General features: G+C 45.2%; 1 protein-coding gene across 1 annotated transcript; it reads left to right on the forward strand.

The window, feature by feature from the left end:
- The first annotated feature begins 4,395 nt into the window (after positions 1-4,395).
- On the forward strand, positions 4,396-13,649 carry CANT1 (calcium activated nucleotidase 1). Its single transcript, XM_066614906.1, has 4 exons — positions 4,396-4,478; positions 9,143-9,800; positions 10,840-11,043; positions 11,494-13,649. The coding sequence occupies exons 2-4, from the start codon at positions 9,164-9,166 to the stop codon at positions 11,862-11,864; spliced, it is 1,212 nt and encodes a 403-aa protein (XP_066471003.1). The 5' UTR covers positions 4,396-4,478; positions 9,143-9,163; the 3' UTR covers positions 11,865-13,649.
- The last annotated feature ends 6,294 nt before the right edge of the window (positions 13,650-19,943 follow it).

Here is a 19,943-nt window from a genome sequence, read left to right on the forward strand (position 1 = left end):
CCTGTGCTGGAAGAGCTTGACAGTGAACCAACCCTAGAAGAACTTCACGTGACCCTGGACTCCCTTGCCTTTGGCAAGGCACCTGGAAAAGACAGCATCCCTGCTGAAGTCCTAAAATGCTGCAAAGAGATCATCGTCACTGAGCTGCATGAAATCCTCTGTCTCTGCTGGAGAGAAGGTGGAGTACCTCAAGACATGAGGGATGCAAACATCATCACGCTGTACAAGAACAAAGGTGACAGGGGTGACTGCAACAACTACCGCGGCATCTCTCTCCTTAGCGTTGTAGGAAAGCTGTTTGCTCGAGTTGTACTAAAGAGGCTCCAGGTACTTGCAGAGAGCATCTATCCAGAATCACAGTGTGGATTCCGAGCCAACAGGTCCACCACTGATATGGTATTCTCCCTTAGACAACTGCAGGAGAAATGCAGGGAACAACGACAGCCATTCTTTATAGCCTTCATAGATCTCACAAAGGCTTTCGACCTGGTCAGCAGAGACGGCCTCTTCAAGATTGTCCCCAAGTTTGGATGTCCACCCAGGCTCCTCAGCATCATCAGATCTTTCCACAAGGACATGAAGGGCACTGTTGTCTTCGATGGCTCCACATCAGACCCCTTTGACATCCGAAGCGAAGTGAAGCAGGGCTGTGTTCTTGCACCAACCTTGTTTGGGATTTTCTTCGCTGTCCTGCTGAAGCAGGCCTTTGGAACTGCAACAGAAGGCATCTATCTCCGGACCAGATCAGACGGAAAGCTCTTCAACCTCTCCAGACTGAGAGCAAAATCCAAAGTTCAGCTGAAATGTCTGCGTGACTTCCTCTTTGCCGACGATGCAGCTGTCACTACCCACTCTGCCAAAGATCTCCAGCAGCTCATGGATCGTTTTAGCAAGGCCTGCCAAGATTTTGGACTGACAATCAGCCTGAAGAAAACACAGGTCATGGTTCAGGATGTGGACTCACCTCCCTGCATTACAATCTCTGAGCATGAACTGGAGGTTGTCCATGACTTTGTGTACCTTGGCTCAACGATCTCCGACACTCTTTCTCTCGATACCGAGCTAAACAAGCGCATCGGTAAAGCAGCTACCACGTTTTCCAGACTCACAAAGAGAGTCTGGTCCAACAAGAAGCTGACGGAACATACCAAGATCCAGATCTACAGAGCTTGCGTCCTGAGTACACTTCTGTACTGCAGCGAGTCATGGACTCTTCGCTCACAACAGGAGAGGAAACTGAGCGCTTTCCACATGCGCTGCCTCCGACGCATCCTCGGCATCACCTGGCAGGACAGGGTTCCAAACAACACAGTCCTGGAACGTGGTGGAATCCCTAGCATGTATGCACTGCTGAAACAGAGACGCCTGCGTTGGCTTGGTCATGTCGTGAGAATGGATGATGGCCGGATCCCAAAGGATCTCCTCTATGGAGAACTCGTGCAAGGAAAGCGCCCTACAGGTAGACCACAGCTGCGATACAAGGACATCTGCAAGAGGGATCTGAAGGCCTTAGGGATGGACCTCAACAAGTGGGAAACCCTGGCCTCTGAGTGGCCCGCTTGGAGGCAGGCTGTGCAGCATGGCCTTTCCCAGTTTGAAGAGACACTTTGCCAACAGTCTGAGGCAAAGAGGCAAAGAAGGAAGGCCCATAGCCAGGGAGACAGACCAGGGACAGACTGCACTTGCTCCCAGTGTGGAAGGGATTGTCACTCCCGGATTGGCCTTTTCAGCCACACTAGACGCTGTGCCAGAACCATCTTTCAGAGCGCGATACCAGAGTCTTTCGAGACTGAAGGTTGCCAATACAAAAAAAAGCATGGAAAATCTTGGTTTGGGAAGAGACTAAGAGTCAGGGAAAGAGCCTTGTTGATTCAGCAGTAGCCTAGCGGTTATGTAAGCCTGGATAGCTGTGAAGCTTGAAAAGACACTCATGCACTGAGCTGATGATGGAGGGAAGCATATATTAACATAGACGATGTGGTACTCAGGAGAACACTGGCGTAGCTAGTGGGGGCAGGGCACTAAGTTTTGCAGGGAGCCTCCCCGCAGCGTGCAAGTGGCTCCTCCCCTCCCCTTTGGAGCCATTTGGGGGGGAAGCGGAGGCGAGTGGCTTCTAAGGGGAGGGAGAGGGGCAGCTTGCACGGCTCCCCACAAAACTTAGTGCTCCGCCTTCCTCTAGCTATGCCAGTGCAGGATAAACCTGTGTTTGGTTACCAGGTGCCAAGACAAGTGTTTAGTTACTAAGGCCCAAATCCTAACCAATTTTCCAGCACTGACACTGGGGCAGTGCTGCATCCTGCAGTTGGGTGGCAGTCACAGAGGCCTCCTCAAAGTAAGGGAATGTTTGTTCCACTATCTTGGAGCTGCATTGCCCTTTCCTCTGTGCTAGAAAGTTGGTTAGAATTTTTCAGACTAATGAGCTAGCTCTGAGGCCCAAGTGTGCCAGGATTAGCTTGTGAGGTTAGCTAATGCACCCCCTGGAAGCTTTGCCAAAAGAGGATAGAATATTGATGACAGAAGAGGTCAGGTTCTGAGTCTTGATTGTCAGGTTCCCCGGTTTGAATCTCACAAACCCTGGTGCCTTATAGCTGCATTTCAAATATGTGTAGGAGAGATGTCAGCACAAGCAGCTTTGTTTGCTGCTGCAACACTCTGCAACACTGTGATATGACATACAATGCCTGCCAAAATTCTTTCTTTTCTGTAATTATCATAGGAGCACTGTCTTCTGGCCTTTTGTATCTTTTCACTTTTCCTCAGGAAGTATGAATGGAAAACATGAAACCATATGATGATGACACAATTCTGTTGGTGACATGTGTCAGACATGCATGCTGGAGTAGGGTTGCCATGTTACTTGGACTGGTGTTCTTTCACAGATTTTAGGCATCCCACCCATTGTCTATTTGATTAATATCAAATAGATATAATTAGATGATCTGAACTGCCAGTTTACTTTTTTTAAAAGCCATTTCTGCCTAGTGTTGCATATACGCAAAAGGGATCAAATGTGTACACCTGTGGGCTGGGCAGAAATGGGTTAAACAAGTTTCTAGCTGCTCCAGAAACCAAGATGTGAGCCAGAAAGTGCAGGCAATGTTCTGTCCAATTGTTCACTGAAAAGAGACTGCTTGTCCCTTCTATTCTAGTCAATTAGGGAAAGCAAAACTGGGATTTTCATGGAAGAGAAGCAGAGATAATGTGCTTCCTTTCTCTCTCACAAATGCGACTCATAGACCTAGGAAAAGACTATAGTCACAGTTCAGTCGTTTGAAGATGGAACTTACTGGTTTCTTTATGAAGCTTTTGGCCCACATTTTATGATGCTGAAACATAGAGTCAGAGATAAAAGTGCCACCTAAAGTGTTTGCATCAAACTGCAAGGATTAGAGTGTGGAATTACCACGCAGAAGAACATATTGCAAAAGGCACTGCAGCTTATGCAGTGAACAGAGTGCCTAGAGCAGGAAATGATTCAAAGTTGACAGCCTTGTTTTGACTCCTCACCCTGAGTGCAGGATAAGGCATGTTGGGCAGTAATAAAAGAACACTTGGGGGGGGGGGGTTCAAAAGGACACCAGCAAAACTTTTTGCTTAGCTTTCAAGAAGGGTTCAGAGAACCATCCTGTGCATTGCATATTGTTTTAATTCCCCATCCCACCATCTGAGCATCTTTGTGCAAGACACCCCATGTGCTGTGGGGTGACAGTCAATCCTTTGGTATTCTATTGTTTTGCAGTGTTGCTGTGGCCAGATGTCTTTTTCTTACTCTCAAAATATTCTCCACCTTATTTCAAAGACGTTGGAGTTTCTCCCCCCCCCCTGCCCTGCCCTTTGTTGTTGGATTGGTTCACACCCATCCTCTAGAGTTCCAGAGAACTCACACAGCCCAAGCGTAGGCATGTCTACTCAGAAGTAAACCCCACTGAGTTCAGTGGAGCTTACTCCCAGGAAAGTGTGCATAGTGTTGCAGCCTCAGATGCTGACTTCATCCTATTTCTTGTCATTTTGGGTGGTCCTAATAAAAATCTTTATGGCTTCTGAATGGCTAATAAAAGTCATTTATGGCTTTCTAATGAACCACTGTTGCGCTCATTCCAGGAGCCAAATAAAACAGAACAACTGCGCCAACAGCTCTGGCATGTATTTTATTTTTAATAAGTTACTAACTTTGGTATCTAACTGTCTTAACTACATTCCCCAGCATAACTTGAAACGTGCCACCCGAAAACGACAAAGCCTTTTTGTGCGCAAGGCATACTGGAAGGCGTAGTTCCCTTCCTTAAAGAGCCACAGCTTTTGCCTATACGCCGCTCACGTCATCCCCACGAGCCGCAGCGCATGCCGGGACCTGTAGTAGTTTCCTTTGCGCGATGCATTCGGGGAGTTGTAGTCCTTTCTGAAGGAGGGAGGGAAGGAGTGCGCGGAAGGTCCTTCCCTCCCTCCGGTTGTTCCCGGCGCGGGGAGGAGCCTGATCGGTGAGTGGTTGGCGGGCGGGAGGAGAAGGAAGGGGGTGTTCGTTATATCTTGGGGGGGCTCCTGGGGGGAGCACCGTTTGGGGAGGGGCTGTCACCGGCCCCCTTCTCCCTCCCGACTGTGGGCCGGGCAGTGCAAGGGCGGCTCTGCCTGAGGGTTGCGCTGGGCGGATCGTGGACCGGTTGGCCGCTTCCCCCGGCGGTGGGTCCTGCCTTGGGGGTCCTCCGCCCTACACCTCTGGTCCTCACCACGGGCACGTCGGGGGAAGGAGGTCCTTTGGCGCAGAGAAGGGGAGCCCCCCGCCTTCCCTTCCCTTCCGGCCAAGAGAGATGCTGGGATGCAGCTCAGGTGACCTCCTCTGTGGAACTGTGTAGTCTGTGGAACTCCCTGCCACAGGATGTGGTGATGACATCTGCCCTGGATGCCTTTAAAGGGGATTGGACACAGTTCTGGAGGGAGAGTCCATCACAGGTCCCAAGCCGTGATGGGGATGTGCCACCTCCTGGTTTTAGAAGTAGGCTACCTCACAATGCCAGGTGCACGGGAGGGCACCAGGATGCAGGTGTCTTGTGTGCTCCCTGAGGCATCTGATGGGCCGCTGTGAGATACAGGAAGCTGGACTAGGTGGGCCTTTGGCCTGATCCAGCAGGGCTCTTATGTTCTTAAGTAGAGCAGAAGAAGGAACTGTCACCAGTCATCTAAACACAACACTCCATTCAAATCTATGTGGGTGCTAAGAGGTGTTTGAGCAGGGTGACCAGATGTCATAACCGCAGGAGGCACCCCAAAATGTAGGACATCTAAGAAAAATGTAGGGCATGACACAGTAAAAGCTAAAAACACTCATATTGATTTCATGTTGTTAATTGAAACACTGTTACTTATTGTTACATTTAAAACTATACTGCATATCATTTATTCATTACAAGAAGGCTGTGCACTGCCCGCTCACGGGAAAAAGGGGGACATTTAAGTTCTTTATCAGGACACGAGGCTAAAGAAGAGGATATGTGCTGGAAAAGAGCATGTCCAGTCACCCTGTGTCTGAGTTTTTAACACCTCTCCTTGAAATGGCAAGACTCTGTCCCACCCGTCCCACACTATCTGTGCACAAATGAGGCATTCCTGAGCATTTACATAACTTATATGCACACAAACCTTTTGCAGTGCTGTGAAATTCTCCTGCGGTTGATGTAAAATGATGACACTGCTACTATCCTCATAGTAAGACAGTGCCCTTGGTGCAAGGATGTCCCCACTTCTGCAGTGTATACTGTACTTTGCCTTAGCACAGTGTTTCTCAACTGGTGGTACTTGAAGTGGTGTCTGGTGGTACATGTAGGACCCCCAGTGCCTGGCAGCGAGACCAGCAACACAGTGTGGAAAATAGCAGTAGGAGGCTTGGCAAGCAGAGTTCCCACATGCTCTTTTCATGCTCTCAAAAAGCCCTCCTGTCCACTGTTTGCCTGGTTCCATCTGGCCTCCCAGTACAGAAAAAACAGGTGATTACATCATCACCAGTTATTTCAAGTGGTACTTCCAATAGGTGGACCATGTGAAGTGGTACTGTGGGGGACAAACATTGGGAAACGTTGCTTAGCACATTCATCCTCCTCACAAGCCTTCAGCACTGCACTGCATCCAGCTCTGTAGGTTTCTACCTTCCTAATTCTCCAGTTATGTCCTCCCAGGCCCATGCCTCTCACCGATTGAGGGACATCGCTACACAAATGTTTTCAGCTCTCTGCAAGCCTTAGCAAATGGGTTCTCTCTACTAAGGCTGGCAGGCACAAAGTTGTGGAGTCCTTGCTGGGAATTTAGCTATCTGTTGCCTAATCTCCACAGGCTGGCAGTATTTCTGGGTTGTGAATGGATGTTTTCCAGCAAATAGTTGTCTCTCCGTCGCATTTTGGAGCCTTACTGATGCTGTACCTGGTGCAGGTTGTGCACTCGGGCTATTCACATACATTTCCCTGTATATGAGTACGTATTTTTTGTGTGAGATTAATTGTTCAAAGTTAGCAACCTTGTTTTGTATCCCTTATTCGGTCTGCTTGGAACAGGAAGGTGTCTGGATTTTGGATTTGTCTGGATTTTGGAATAATTGCAAAAATATAATGAGAAATGCTTCCTTCTGCTCTTTTCACTGTTATCCATATGGGTGTCTGCTGGCCTCTTTGACATATTTTCAACAATGTCTGTTGAATGTACAGTACAGTACAGCAATGTACAGTACACAACAGAGAACAGAACTTACAGCCTATACCTGCACCGTGTTTCTGTGGGAATGAGTACAAGGCCTTCTAATGTTTACACTACAGAAAGATTTTTAAAAAGTCTTGGACAAAAACACCTAGATTTTGGAATAGTCCGGATTTCAGATGTTTGGATATGGGGTAATCTACCTATACATGTGTTTGTTGAAAAAGTCAATGCAGAGATTGAATAGCTCCAAAATATGGAGGACACACTGTGCATACTGCTGCATGTGCAGTAAGTGTAACTGCATGCATACACAGATCAACAATTTTCCGCACAGATTGTACACATGCTGAACGTAATGTTAACGGGTCTGGTAAATTCTTGTAGTGTTTATAAAAATGCAATTAAAAGCTATTACAAGTTACTGAGTTTGATATGGAGAATAGTACAGAAATGGTGACTACAGTCATTCCAGAGGCGCTGGAATTTGCAGAACCTGAAACAGGCTGTATGTTGCAGGCTGTTTGAACAGAACAGGAAGGAGGGTCTGTGGTATCTTTAAGCAGAACTGGTTGGTCAAGTCAAGAATGTCTTTGACATAGTAACATTTCCAGGCTACATTTCCTGCATACCATATGGGGAGGAGCTGAACCCTGCCACCTGTCACACTTCCTAGGTGTAGCCCGGAATTGCCAGCAAGACATGCCTTGGGACATTCAAGCAGGTCTGGAAGGGCAGAGGCTCTGGCATAATTTCTTCTCAAAATAATCTACAGTGCCCTTCTTTGAGGATGGAAGAATCTCTGTGGGTTTGAGTATCCTTGACAGTGGGTGATGTCAAAGTTCTTGGGAACTAGACCCCTCATGGTGCAGGGTCTGAGTTGACTTTTGATAGACAGGGATAGGAGTACTAAGGTGGCTGGAGCCCAGGACTTCTGAATTGTGTTCCTACACTTGGAAAGGGAAAGTGACCACTGCATGTTCCATTATGAAGTTATGTTCCTAACTTTCTGTATCAGTGTGCTGCTTTGTTTGGACTGTGAACTTTAACTGGTTAATTGGCGGATACTGTTTTGAAACACTGGTGTGGGCTAATTTTACTTGAGAACAAATTCTAATTGTTGAGTCTGAGAGTTGCTTGTTTTTTGAGGCTGTTTGGGGCTGGTGTCTCAACGTAAAGATAACATGGCCTTCTAATCATAAGTGATAGCTCTAAGTGTATTGAGAGCCTGTGAAGTGTAGTGATTAGCATGTTGGGCTTAAACTGGGGAGACCTTGGATGGAATCTCTACTCAGCCACCACACTTACTGGGCAACCTTGAGTCAGTCACTCTCTTTCAGTCTACTGATCTCACAAGGTTACGGTGAGAGTAAAAGTGGGGAGGAGGTCTGCCACCTTGAAATTCTTGGAGAAAGGGCAGTATAAACATATTCGACTGTAAGCAGTCTTGTTCATCCTTCAATATCTCAAATAAGTACCTGCATTGATGCTTTGATAAGGTGTAGACAAATGTAAATTTAATCGGTTAATTGATTAAAAGCAAGATGATCAATCATAAAAATGCTTTAATCAGCGGAGAGACCTACTTTTTGTGCATCTGTTTCTGTTATACAGTTTCTTCCCGTTTCAGTAGGAATTCTAGCAACATACTAGGGGCACCTTCCTTATGAGGAAAGGCTATGGCGTTTGGGCCTCTTCCGCCTAGAAAAGAGACACCTGAGGGGGGACATGATTGAGACATACAAAATTATGCAGGGGATGGACAGAGTGGATAGGGAGATGCTCTTTACACTCTCACATAATACCAGAACCAGGGGACATCCACTAAAATTGAGTGTTGGGAGGGTTAGGACAGACAAAAGAAAATATTTCTTTACTCAGCGTGTGGTCGGTCTGTGGAACTCCTTGCCACAGGATGTGGTGCTGGCGTCTACCCTGGATGCCTTTAAAAGGGGATTGGACATGTTCCTGGAGGAAAAATCCATTACGGGGTACAAGCCATGATGTGTATGCGCAACCTCCTGATTTTAGAAATGGGTTATGTCAGAATGCCAGATGCAAGGGAGGGCACCAGGATGAGGTCTCTTGTTATCTGGTGTGCTCCCTGGGGCATTTGGTGGGCCGCTGTGAGATACAGGAAGCTGGACTGGATGGGCCTATGGCCTGATCCAGTGGGGCTGTTCTTATGTTCTTACTACTTAGAAAAACCACGGCCTGCCCTGCCTCTTTTCCTGTTCCACTGCAGAGTTCCTAGTCTGTTGCCAGGATCTTCTTCTCTACTGCTGCAGGAGCTGACCATTCTTGATTTCTTTCAGTTCTTGTATAGCAGCTTCCTTTTCCTTTTATGGGCAGAGATCAGCAATGCATAGCTCTGTTGCCCCTTTTATCTCCTCACCACTTCATGGTGCCTCAACCTCCTGTACCCCTTTATTTTTCCCTGCTGATCTTGTTCTTTCATTCCCAGGTTCCCAGGAACCTCAGGCTCATGCCCGGCCCGGCCCGCCCACGCCTGCAATGGGATGAATCTCTGAGTCCCTTGCGAATTAGTGTGGGCAGTCTCCCAGTGCTGGCGTCCATGACCAAGGCAGCTGACCCCCGCTTCCGCCTGCGTTGGAAGGCCATTGTGGCAACCTCCCTGGCCCTGGCCCTTGTGCTGCTACTCCTCTGCTTCCAGCGTTCACCCTCCGTAAGCCGGCTAGCTCCACCCAATGCTCATAACTGGCGGCTCAGCGCACTGCCGGGTGAACGATACAATGACACTTACCCTCTGTCACCACCTCAGCGGATCCCTGAAGGCGTGCGCTACCGCATTGGACTTATTGCTGACTTGGACACAAACTCCAGGAGCCGCAGTGAGCATACTTGGTTCAGCTACCTGAAGAAAGGTTATCTGACACTATCGGCCAGTGGGGACCATGTTTCTGTCGAGTGGGATACCCAGGACCACATGTTGGAGTCTCACCTGGCTGAGAAGGGACGTGGCATGGAGCTCTCTGAACTGGTGGTTTTCAATGGCAAGCTCTATGCAGTGGACGATCGCACTGGGGTGGTCTACCAGATCGAAGGCACCAAGGTGGTACCTTGGGTAATCCTTTCTGATGGGGATGGCACTGTTGGCAAGGGTGAGCTAAGAATGAATTCAGATTCAGGCTTTGTGTTGAGGAATGCCCCTACAGACACATCGTCTCTCAACTTCCTTCCATTTTTAAATACTTTTTTTTTACACATGTAAACTAGATCAAAAAAGGGAATAATTTGTAACAGACAACAAGCTCATATGCAAACAACAAACAGGCTTAACAAAGCTGTGTTATAATCTGACGTAGGCGGTTCTATATATCCTATCATGGGGCACCGCATTTCACTTAGTTTTAAAACATTTTTTTAAAAAACTTTTTAAAAATTGTTATTTTTGCAATTAACTCTCAGTTTCTTGATGGCCAGTGAATATCTAACTACACCAAATCTGTCAGCTTTCCCAAGTTTACCATGCTTTCTACCACAGATACAACATGTCCAAATGTCTTCTGCTGGGTCCTCCATGGGGGTTAAACTACCAGGTTTCATTGCTATCCCTGGGCTGAGAAATTCTGCTTCTCCTTCTTGTTATTATTCTAGATCGGGCAAGGGCAAATCTCCAGTGGACCGACTGCCCGTTGAACATGGGGGGGCACCCCTAGGGCCGGATATGGGGGCCCCGTGGGCCACAAATGGCTCGCAGACTGGGGTTTGCCCACATCTGTTTTACACTGAGGTTCCAGTCCTATCCAACTTTCCAGCACTGATGCATCTGTTGTAGTGGGACATGTGCTGCATCCAGCAGTGTGGGTACAGTCACAGAGGCCACCTCAAGGTAAGGGAATGTTTGTTCCTTTATCTTGGGGCTGCATAGCTGTTGCATTGGCACTGGAAAGTTGGATAGGATTGGGTCCTGAGAAACAAAAGTAAAATGTCATTCTGAAATGCAGTTCAATTATATTTTAACAGTCTTGGGAAGTTAATCTCCCCCTCCCACCCTACACATTGCACAAAACCTCAGCTTTTAACAAAGATTACAGTAACAGGTCATGTCCATATAGCCATGGCTTACATCTTGGATCTACCACCTCTGTGGGCAAATCACGTCCTGTCATGCCTTGAACTCTCTCTTGTTTTGCTCAGGATTTAAGGCTGAGTGGCTGGCAGTGAAGGATGAGCATCTCTACGTGGGAGGCCTGGGCAAGGAGTGGACAACCACCACAGGGGAGGTGCTCAACGAAAACCCTGAATGGGTAAAAGTCATTGGCTACAAAGGTGATGTGGCCCATGAGAATTGGGTGGCCAATTATAATGCACTCAGGGCGGCTGCTGGGATCAGACCCCCAGGTGAGTGATGGACTTATTCTTGATTTTGAATATTTGGTGAAAAATTAGCATGCTTGCAGCTAGTTAGTCTGCTTAATTCTGTTCCGAGATTTGGGTGTTTCTGAGAACTTAAGGTTTTGAATTTTAGCAAAGACTGGATTGATTGGGAACAAGGCTAGGAAGTGTGGAATCTGGCAAGGAAGGACAGAGATGCTCTTGGGGATTGGCAGTGGCCTAGTTTTTAGTCTTGTGTTCGTGATGACTTTGCCAAGATTAGTGTGCACTGCTATAAAATTAGTGGATTTTATTTATCCACTCATTGTTCCTAGGCCTTTATTTGATGTTGTCACATTCCCACGCTTCTGTTGTGAATTTGGGGCTTCAGTCTGCCTTCAGTCTCTCCTTTGTCTTAATGTCTGCGGTGACTACAGTGCATTCATTGCATGTCTGCTTCTGTGTCATCCCTCCCAGGTTACCTGATCCATGAGTCTGCCTCCTGGAGTGAGACACTCCAGCACTGGTTCTTCCTGCCACGCCGTGCAAGCCATGGACGCTACAACGAGCAGGAGGATGAGCGCCGTGGTACCAATTTGCTTCTTAGTTCCACTCCAGACTTTGCCGATATCACTGTGAGCCATGTTGGTGATATCATTCCCACCCACGGCTTCTCCTCCTTCAAGTTTGTCCCTGACACAGATGACCAGATCATTGTGGCACTGAAATCTGAGGAAGATGCTGGACATGTGGCAACCTATATCACAGCGTTCACCTTGGATGGGCGTTCCCTCTTGCCTGAAACCCGCATTGGTTCTGTCAAATATGAGGGCATTGAGTTTATCTAATTAAAGAATTGATGTTTTGAGTCTGGACTGGTGGGGTGGGTAAGAGATTGTGCCCTGGGCTGCTGCTTCTAACTGACTTGGCTGCAGAACATAACCGGACTGAGAGGCATGGGATAGTTTTCACCTCTAAGGGCAACTCTGATATTGCAAGTGTTTCCTTGCTGACCCCTAGTGGTGCAAGCTGGGCAGTGCTTCTGCAGTTTTTTTTTTCTCTGCTTCATTGCACTTGACAAGGGATGGCCTGATTTCTCTCCAACTCCCTGCTTTGCTCAGCTAGTCTGGTGATTTGGCAAAATGTATGTGATGAAGAATTGGCTTGATATTCTTCCCATCCTACTTCTCCTTGTTATGTTAATTCACTATGAGTCACACGTGCCTTTGCTGGGAAGGGGATGTCTTGGCACCTGATTCTTCAGCAAGGTTATTATCTAGTACTTGGAGGATATTTCATGTCCCTGCCCACCCCATCTTGCTGTAATCTTGATCCCAACTGAGTAGGCACTTCTTTGGAATGTATGCAGTAGAATGTGAGCAACCACTGATGTGAACTGAGCTTGTGGTCTAGATTGTGCTGTGTAGCAGCAGGGAGAACAAGCTGATCTGCCTTCAGAAATTTTATGGCTTACAGCAAAGGAATCATTTCACTGAGATCCTCTGTGCCACTCCCTAATTGGGATAAGATACTCCAGATGCCATATATGCATATGAACCCAAAAGAATATCATATATAAGCCATAGTTGGGGGTCATATCAGTGACCCACTTGACACAAGTGTTCTTTTGTGTACAAAAACTGCTACTAAATATTTCAGAAGATGCATATAGAAGCAATCCATCTTGTGTTTGGGTCATCATCAACAGAGAGGGCTAGTCTCCATTGTTTTTTACTTAATTAGAAAAAGGGAGGGGATTCAGCATCAGGAAGCCAAGATCCTATGACAGCATTATAGGTGGAATAAAGTATCCTAATGTATTTCAGCTACAAGGGGCTTAGAACAGTGAATGTGCTTTTGTCGTCCCCGATGGAACTCATACACTTGTTCAAGATCTCCCAAATTCTTGCACATTTTCATGAGCATTAACAGCCACCCTAGCACTGTGTGCTATTATAAATTATCAATAGCCCTTTCTGGTCCAAGAATCCATGATGATTTTACCTGCCTGCTCAGGCACCAAACTGATTGTTCTGATGTTCATGTGTTGACTATAAGAACCCCTTTTCTAACTGGCAGGCTTTTGTAGGTGTATGCAACTAGCATGAGTCTTCTAAAACAACTTCTGGCAATCAGGCTTCAGGCAGAACTACCCCCTCCCTCCAAAGTACCCTTGATGTGTGTCTGAACACACATGATTAAAACCTGTGCCTCTTTTTATGAGTCATCATGCACAAAATTTAAAATCTGACACTGTTTTAGTGGGGCTTTCCCAAATCAGTCATTCTCAAAGTTCCCTTTCCACCCTTTGCTTCTGCAGTACCTTCTGTTTATATCTACATGGCCTCTCAGTCATTGGTAAGACTCAGAAAAGTTGGTCAATAGATGGCAGCACTGGTTTGTTACAAAACCAGGACTTGTGGAGCTCCTTCAGTTTTCCTAGAAAAGACCAGTTCAGTCTGCGGGGGTGTGGTACTGTGTTTACGACAAATATTTCAAGTCAAGCCATTTGTGTGTTTTAGCTTTTGCTGTTAAATATGCATAAAATTCAGATCACAGTGTAAGTGTGAGGCATACTGAACAAAAATAAGGAAATTTGGCATACAAAATAAAATCAACATTTGACAACTGCTTTCCATTTTGTGTAGAGAACTGTTTCGTACAGATTTTGTCGTTAGGTAGTGTTAGCAAAAAATTGCCACTCGTGATTTATCTATAGGAATTTATTACCCATATATCGACTGTTAGGATGGATAAAGTGTAGAATGAGAGAGTGCCACATACCTGGATCATGCTCTTGTATCCTGTTGATTAATGCAGAAAAAAAACCACCCTGGTTTGGTTCCCACTGTCGCTATCATGGGGTAGAATTACACTCAATAAGCATGTGCTGAAAGGACAAGAAGAAAGCATCCTGCTAGCAAATTTTATTTGGATTATATGGTGAATACGACGTCTAGACTGAGTGATGATACTACGCATACGCAACAGAATTGGAATTGAGTGGATGGAGAAAATTAAGTTTGGAACCAGACAGGAACAAAAGTTAAGAGTCTCTGCAGTTGGGGTTCCAGGCATTGCTAAGAATACTGTAGGTTGTGATAACATCTCCTCTGGTAGGATTGTAGATATGTACTGTGCATAGTCAATGTCAGATGTGAAGCCATCTTGGAAAATGCACATTATCTGATAAGGTGGCCACATAATAATTATGGCCCTTTTTGTGTGTTAAGCATTTGTCTTATACATGAAAATGTGTGTGGTTTCATTTCTGAGATTATTAAAACAGGTTCTGTGAAAAACAAATGGGTATATTGAAATGAGTGAAATGATTTTATTGCCGTATGCATTCTATTTCTGTACCCATAGCACAGTAGAGAAGCAAGCTGCACAGTATGCAGTGATGAACAGAATAGGTATTTTGATGAGCAGAAAAAATGGCCTCCTTCACCAGCAGATCTCAGTCCACCGATCTCAGTGCTGTTTACATTGATTGGCAGCATCTCTCCAGGGTTTTAGTTGGGGATCTTTCCCAGCCCTGTCTGAAGTTGCTGGGAATTGAAGCTGAGCGAAGCATGTGCTCTGCCACTGAACTACAGCCCTTCCCCATCTTCCAATAAAGAATGCAGAAGGAAAAAGGATTGAAGACTCTTCAACAGTTTGTGGTGTGTGTCCCATAATTCTGGACGTTGCAACCAGTCCTGTTGCCAAAGCTGATCATTCAAGAGGACACGTAGGCTGCATTTATCTGCTCATCCCCAAGCGTGGTCATTTTGGTAGGCAAGTTGCCCTCATCCGCTGACAAACAGCTCGAAGGAAAGTTTGCCTTGTGTGGAAAGCACCAAGTATTATGAGAAACTTATTTTTTTCCATACGCCAGGCCAAGTTCATTGCCTGGGTGTACAGTGGCTGATGTATTACAGTTCCACTCAAACGCTGTGTGATAAGTTTAACTATGTCTGTCGTATTTCTTATCATAGCAAATGATGAATCTCCAAAGAAGAGAGACAGAGGTCATTTATGCCAATATAGAACATACACGGTTTCTTGAGTTGTTTGCATGGAATCCTGTCCATGAAATGGCCAGTCTAATGTTAGCACAATGCTTGCCTTGAATATGAATATGTTGGAGCTCTGCTTTCTAAATACTAGCAGTGGAGCAATGACGGGGAAAGTATGCCTTCCTCTCTTTCTTGTGGGCTTCTCAGAGGTAGCGGTGGGGGGGGGGGTCACAGTGGGAAGCTCTGCTGGACTGGATGGGCCTTTGCCTTAATTCAGTATAACTTTTCTTATGCTCTTCTTTCTTTAGACAATCTCTGCATTTCAACATCTTTTCTACTGCTTTTAAGCCCTCAGGGTAGAGTAGGTTCTTTGGATTTTATAAATATGAGGCTAACTATAGCAAATGTATTGGGAACCTTTAAAAGTAATTATCTTTGCCATTGGTGAGCAATTCTGTCAAGTGGCACTATTGATGGTCTCTTGATATCGGAAAACTTTGACATTTGCTAAAATATGCATAAATTATTGTCACCTTTTATGCTGCTTAGGTTGCGATCAATATTTTATCACTCTTGGGAAGTAAAATTTTGCTGGACAAAGGAGTTTTTCTTTCTCAAACAGAATTTTCAAGAGACTTGCGTATGAGATTGGCCAGCCATGGTTCTCTCATGTCTCCACCGTTTCCTTTCATTTTCCCATCCCCTGAAAGTTTCCAGTACAATGGAAAATGAAGTCCTCTGTTGGTCTGGTGTCCCAGCTGGCTCACAAAATTCCAAAGAAAAAAGTTTGTACTTTGAGCATTGGTTGAGTGATAACGCCATAGTTTATGAGCCATGCACCCTATATTCATGACAGCAAGCAGTACTTGGGCTACAGATTACACTTAGCAACCATTCCTGAAACTTCCCATTACAAGTGCTGGTATGCTCAGCTACTTCCTGTCTTAACTGTGTTTGCCAAATGATTGCACCTTCATTGTAAGCCTCTTTACAAGCTTATCTTACTGCATTGCCAAAATTTTTGCCAAAGCTCAATAGGTACAGTACTCTCTTTCTGAATGTTTTGCTGTCGCTTGCGGAAACTGTGAGAGAATCCTTTCCTAAATCCTGGAGATATGTACCTTCTCTGTGTCTTGTTCTTCTGTAGCTACTGTGTGATCAACATTCATATATTTTAATCAGATTCCCCATTTTGAATACTGGGTATTCCTCATCTATTTCACAATATCTTCCGTATACTAATTCTGCACTAAATTTTGCTGGTCTTTCTCATTGTGTCTCTTTCCCTGGTCTTATTGAATGAGGGTACTTCCAGTTCTGTCTTGTCGCCAGAACTTAGCTTGTTTTGTTGTTCAATTGTACATTGTGAGACCTCCACATCAAAATTTGTAGCAGTAAATAATAGTTAATGAGGTAAAACAGAACATTTAAAGAAAAAACACCTCAGTTATTTTGTGTGGATTTGATATACTCTCATGATGGCTTGTTGATGTCTATTGCTGTTCATTAACTTCATCTTCTGTCCATTTTTTTCTCTTTCCAGAGAAGAAGAGTTGCACTTCAGTGCTCACTTTTGTGCGATTTACGTTTTTCCATTCCACCTTGACCTTTGTAAAAATTCTTCAGGTCAATGTCTATGGAGACTACATCAATATTTTTGAATTCTCTGGAGTGGTTAGCCAGAGAAATGTAGCTTACATTACATGATGACTCACAAATCACTCTGATCTGAATGTGGATTCAGGATGCGTAATGATTAGTATACAGGTCATGATGTAGCTTATTTTTCACTGTCACCTCCCAAAGTGAATTCACTGGTCAATTTAAAGCATTTTGAAATCTCTGATACTATTTCCGTTTTAGACAGTTATGACATTGAGTAGTGCACCAGCTATTGGATATCAATAATATATGTATTAATATCTATGTTTAGATTCTTAAATGAATTCCTTGGTGCCAACAATCACAAGAATGATACCACACATATTCTCATATACTTTTTGGAAACGTTTAAATATGAAAGGCAAAAACCAGAAAAGCTGCCATTTTATGTGGCGGTTGTGTTGGAATTTGGCCATTTTCCAAGATGGCTCCACACTTAAAACTGACTAAAATTGATATCTCAATCCTGCAAAAATAGGTCTTCATATGAGCTTGCAGGGTGTTTTTTTACCATCTAGTACTCTAACTATGAGGGTCTGTCTGTCTGTCTGTCTGTCTGTCTGTCTTTACACATGCAATAATAAATTCTCCCTGCCTTGAAAGCAGCAATTGTCCAAGATCCCTTATCTGGGATGTCCTGGCACAGTCTTAAAGAACCTATTTGCCTTTGCTGTAGCTAGTATATTAATACAAGGACATTACAGGTACTCGAGTATATCCAATATAAAAGACCTGTAAATCAGAGTAGACAGTAAATTGATCAGTCATTTAGAATTTGGTTCAAAGTAAAGGAGTTTAATATGTTCACAGGGTTGTCTCAGGAGTTTTGACATCTTTGTAGATTATAGCTACCCCTGACCAAGTTAGGGAACTCCCCTAAATAGAAACAGAAATTTAGTTAGAAATGAATAGAATAGAAGCATAGTGGGCTTACTCCACCCTTTCACTTCTCCTCGAACTGCAGTTCCAAAAACCATTAACTTACCCTCGGGCCCCAATCCGATTCCAACTTTCCAGTACTGATGTAGCCGTGCCAACCAGACATGCACTGCATCCTGCAGTGGGGGGGGGGGCAGTCATGGAGGCCTCCTCAAGGCTTTGGCGGACCTGCCATTAAGTGAAAGGGGCAAATGTCCTGGGTGCAGAGCCTTGTGCACCTCTTGAACTGCATGGAAGCTTCACTGAGGCTCACAATGCGGTCGGAAATTGTGCTTCTGGTTTACTGGAAGTACAGTTTAGGAGTGTGAGGAAGCCTCAGGAGGCTTCTCCAGTGCGTCTTGAAATTGTGTCCTGGACTCACCACGTTGTGATGAGTGGGGGGTTGGATTTCGCATGGGGGTGCCAGCATTTCACAGGCAGTGCCATCATGGACCTTTGCTACAGGATGCAGGCCTGGGGAAGTCCGTCACTGTCTCCAGGTAAGGCAATATTTGTTCTCTTACCTTGGGGCTGCATTGCGGCTTCATTGGTGCCTTTTCTCAGCCAGCCTACCACTAATTCAGGATTACATGACTAGCTGGTTGCCTGTGCATCTATGCAGGAAATGGGGAGGCCTAGTTCAACATAGCTGGCACACTGAGTTTTGCTTCTCACTTGTGCTGGAATCCTTTTAGCTCTGTAGTTGTCTGTCCTTATCCCCAGAAAAAGAGTGAGCATCAGTAGCCATATTCTTTTCTTTTCGTCGGTATTAGGAGAAGAGCAGATATCTTTTTAATTAGAATCACTCACAATGACAAAGATTGCCCTATAATATGAGAAGCAGTGAGCTCTGCGACCTGCACATGGGGCTGGGGGTCCCGTTCTACTGCTCACAATCTATGTTTTGGGGATATGTGAGATGCTTCAGCATTTGATTGGCCCCCACTCACTTGACAGGAACCAGCATGTGCTATATGCAGTCCACATAGTTTGCTTTCCACACTATGCTCCTGCAGAAAGAGGACACCTGCGTTGCCTGTGCTGAAGAGGCTGGCATTGGCATCTAGATTCCCCCCTTCCTAGTTATGTATTTGATTCAAAGGTGCTCTGGACTGAATGCACTGCTGTGACATCTCATATATCCAGTCACATGAGTGTATCATCTGGAGACCCAAGGCATATTTTGCAGCTCAGTGCTGTAAATGTGTCCCTTATTCAGATGGCATCTCTGTACCTTCTAGCCAGTTAGGGAACCAGGACCTGTGAAGCAGTTTCAACTTCCTGCTCAACTTTCCTGTTGTGTATTAGACTCTAGCAGTTAGAGAGCATCAAACCAGGAGTGCAGGGTGGAAATCATGGTCTGGCTAAATCCTTTGTGTCATGAAGGCCATAGCTGCAGAATTCTTTCTGGTAAAGCAGAACAAACAGATTTTGGTTTTTCAATTATTTCAGTGAAATTTGCCATTTCAACCCCTGCCAATTGGGTAAGAGGCACTTTTTCAAGTGGGTGCTCCTTTTTTTAGCAGGGGGAGAGTAACTGGCCCACCTCACCCCAGCAGTGTCTGTTCTAGTGGCTGTCTGCTGGTATTCATTTGCATCTTTTTAGATTGTGAGCCCTTTTGGGACAGGGAGCCATTTAGTTATTTGATTTTTCTCTGTAAACCGCTTTGTGAACTTTTAGTTGAAAAGCGGTATATAAATACTGTTAATAATAATAATTACTGAAATCTGCAGCTTAATTTCTTAATTACACTTGTGGGCTGGGCAGAAATGGTTTAACAGAACTTACAGCAGAATCCTATGTATGTCTACTTAGAAATAAGGCCCATTGAATCCTGTTGGACTTACTCCCAGGAAAATGTGTGTATAGCATTGCAGCCTTAATTTTTCAAGTTGCTGAAACTTGCTTGAAAAGTGGGTGAATCACCTGCATGTTTTGCCAATGGGTGAAGGCAGAGATCAGCATTAGAGAGATATGTTTATGGAAAATCTCTCCCTTTTTTGCCTGCCAGCATATTTATGGATGAACTTGAAATATTTGCGTGAAGTGAAAGCTTTCTTCTGGATGAGAGGACAGGAGAGGACAACAGAAGTGAAATACGGTGCTCTTAAATCACTATTCTGGTTTACTTGTTTGGTGTAGGTCACCACATGTTCCCATAACCACTGCTGGAGGCTCTTTGAAAGGCCTCCAAATGACAACGCAGCTCCTTCTGCAAAATCTGCACTGATGCAGCTGTACTAAATGAGCAAGCAAAAAGGAAGAAGAAGCATTGCCAGGGTTGCATGTGCTCTTTGTCACTGAGATGTATTTATTTATGCTCAAGACAGTACTGTACTACTGAC

This window comes from Tiliqua scincoides, chromosome 2 (genome assembly GCF_035046505.1).
Source record: "Tiliqua scincoides isolate rTilSci1 chromosome 2, rTilSci1.hap2, whole genome shotgun sequence".
NCBI classification, from domain to species: Eukaryota; Metazoa; Chordata; class Lepidosauria; order Squamata; family Scincidae; genus Tiliqua; species Tiliqua scincoides.

Bases quoted from the DNA above. Each gene is read 5' to 3' on its own strand.
- CANT1 (XM_066614906.1), top strand. From the start codon at position 9,164: ATGCCCGGCCCGGCCCGCCCACGCCTGCAATGGGATGAATCTCTGAGT. The intron at 9,801-10,839 runs GTGAGCTAAGAA...TGTTTTGCTCAG, and splicing joins GGATGGCACTGTTGGCAAGG to GATTTAAGGCTGAGTGGCTG. The intron at 11,044-11,493 runs GTGAGTGATGGA...CATCCCTCCCAG, and splicing joins TGCTGGGATCAGACCCCCAG to GTTACCTGATCCATGAGTCT.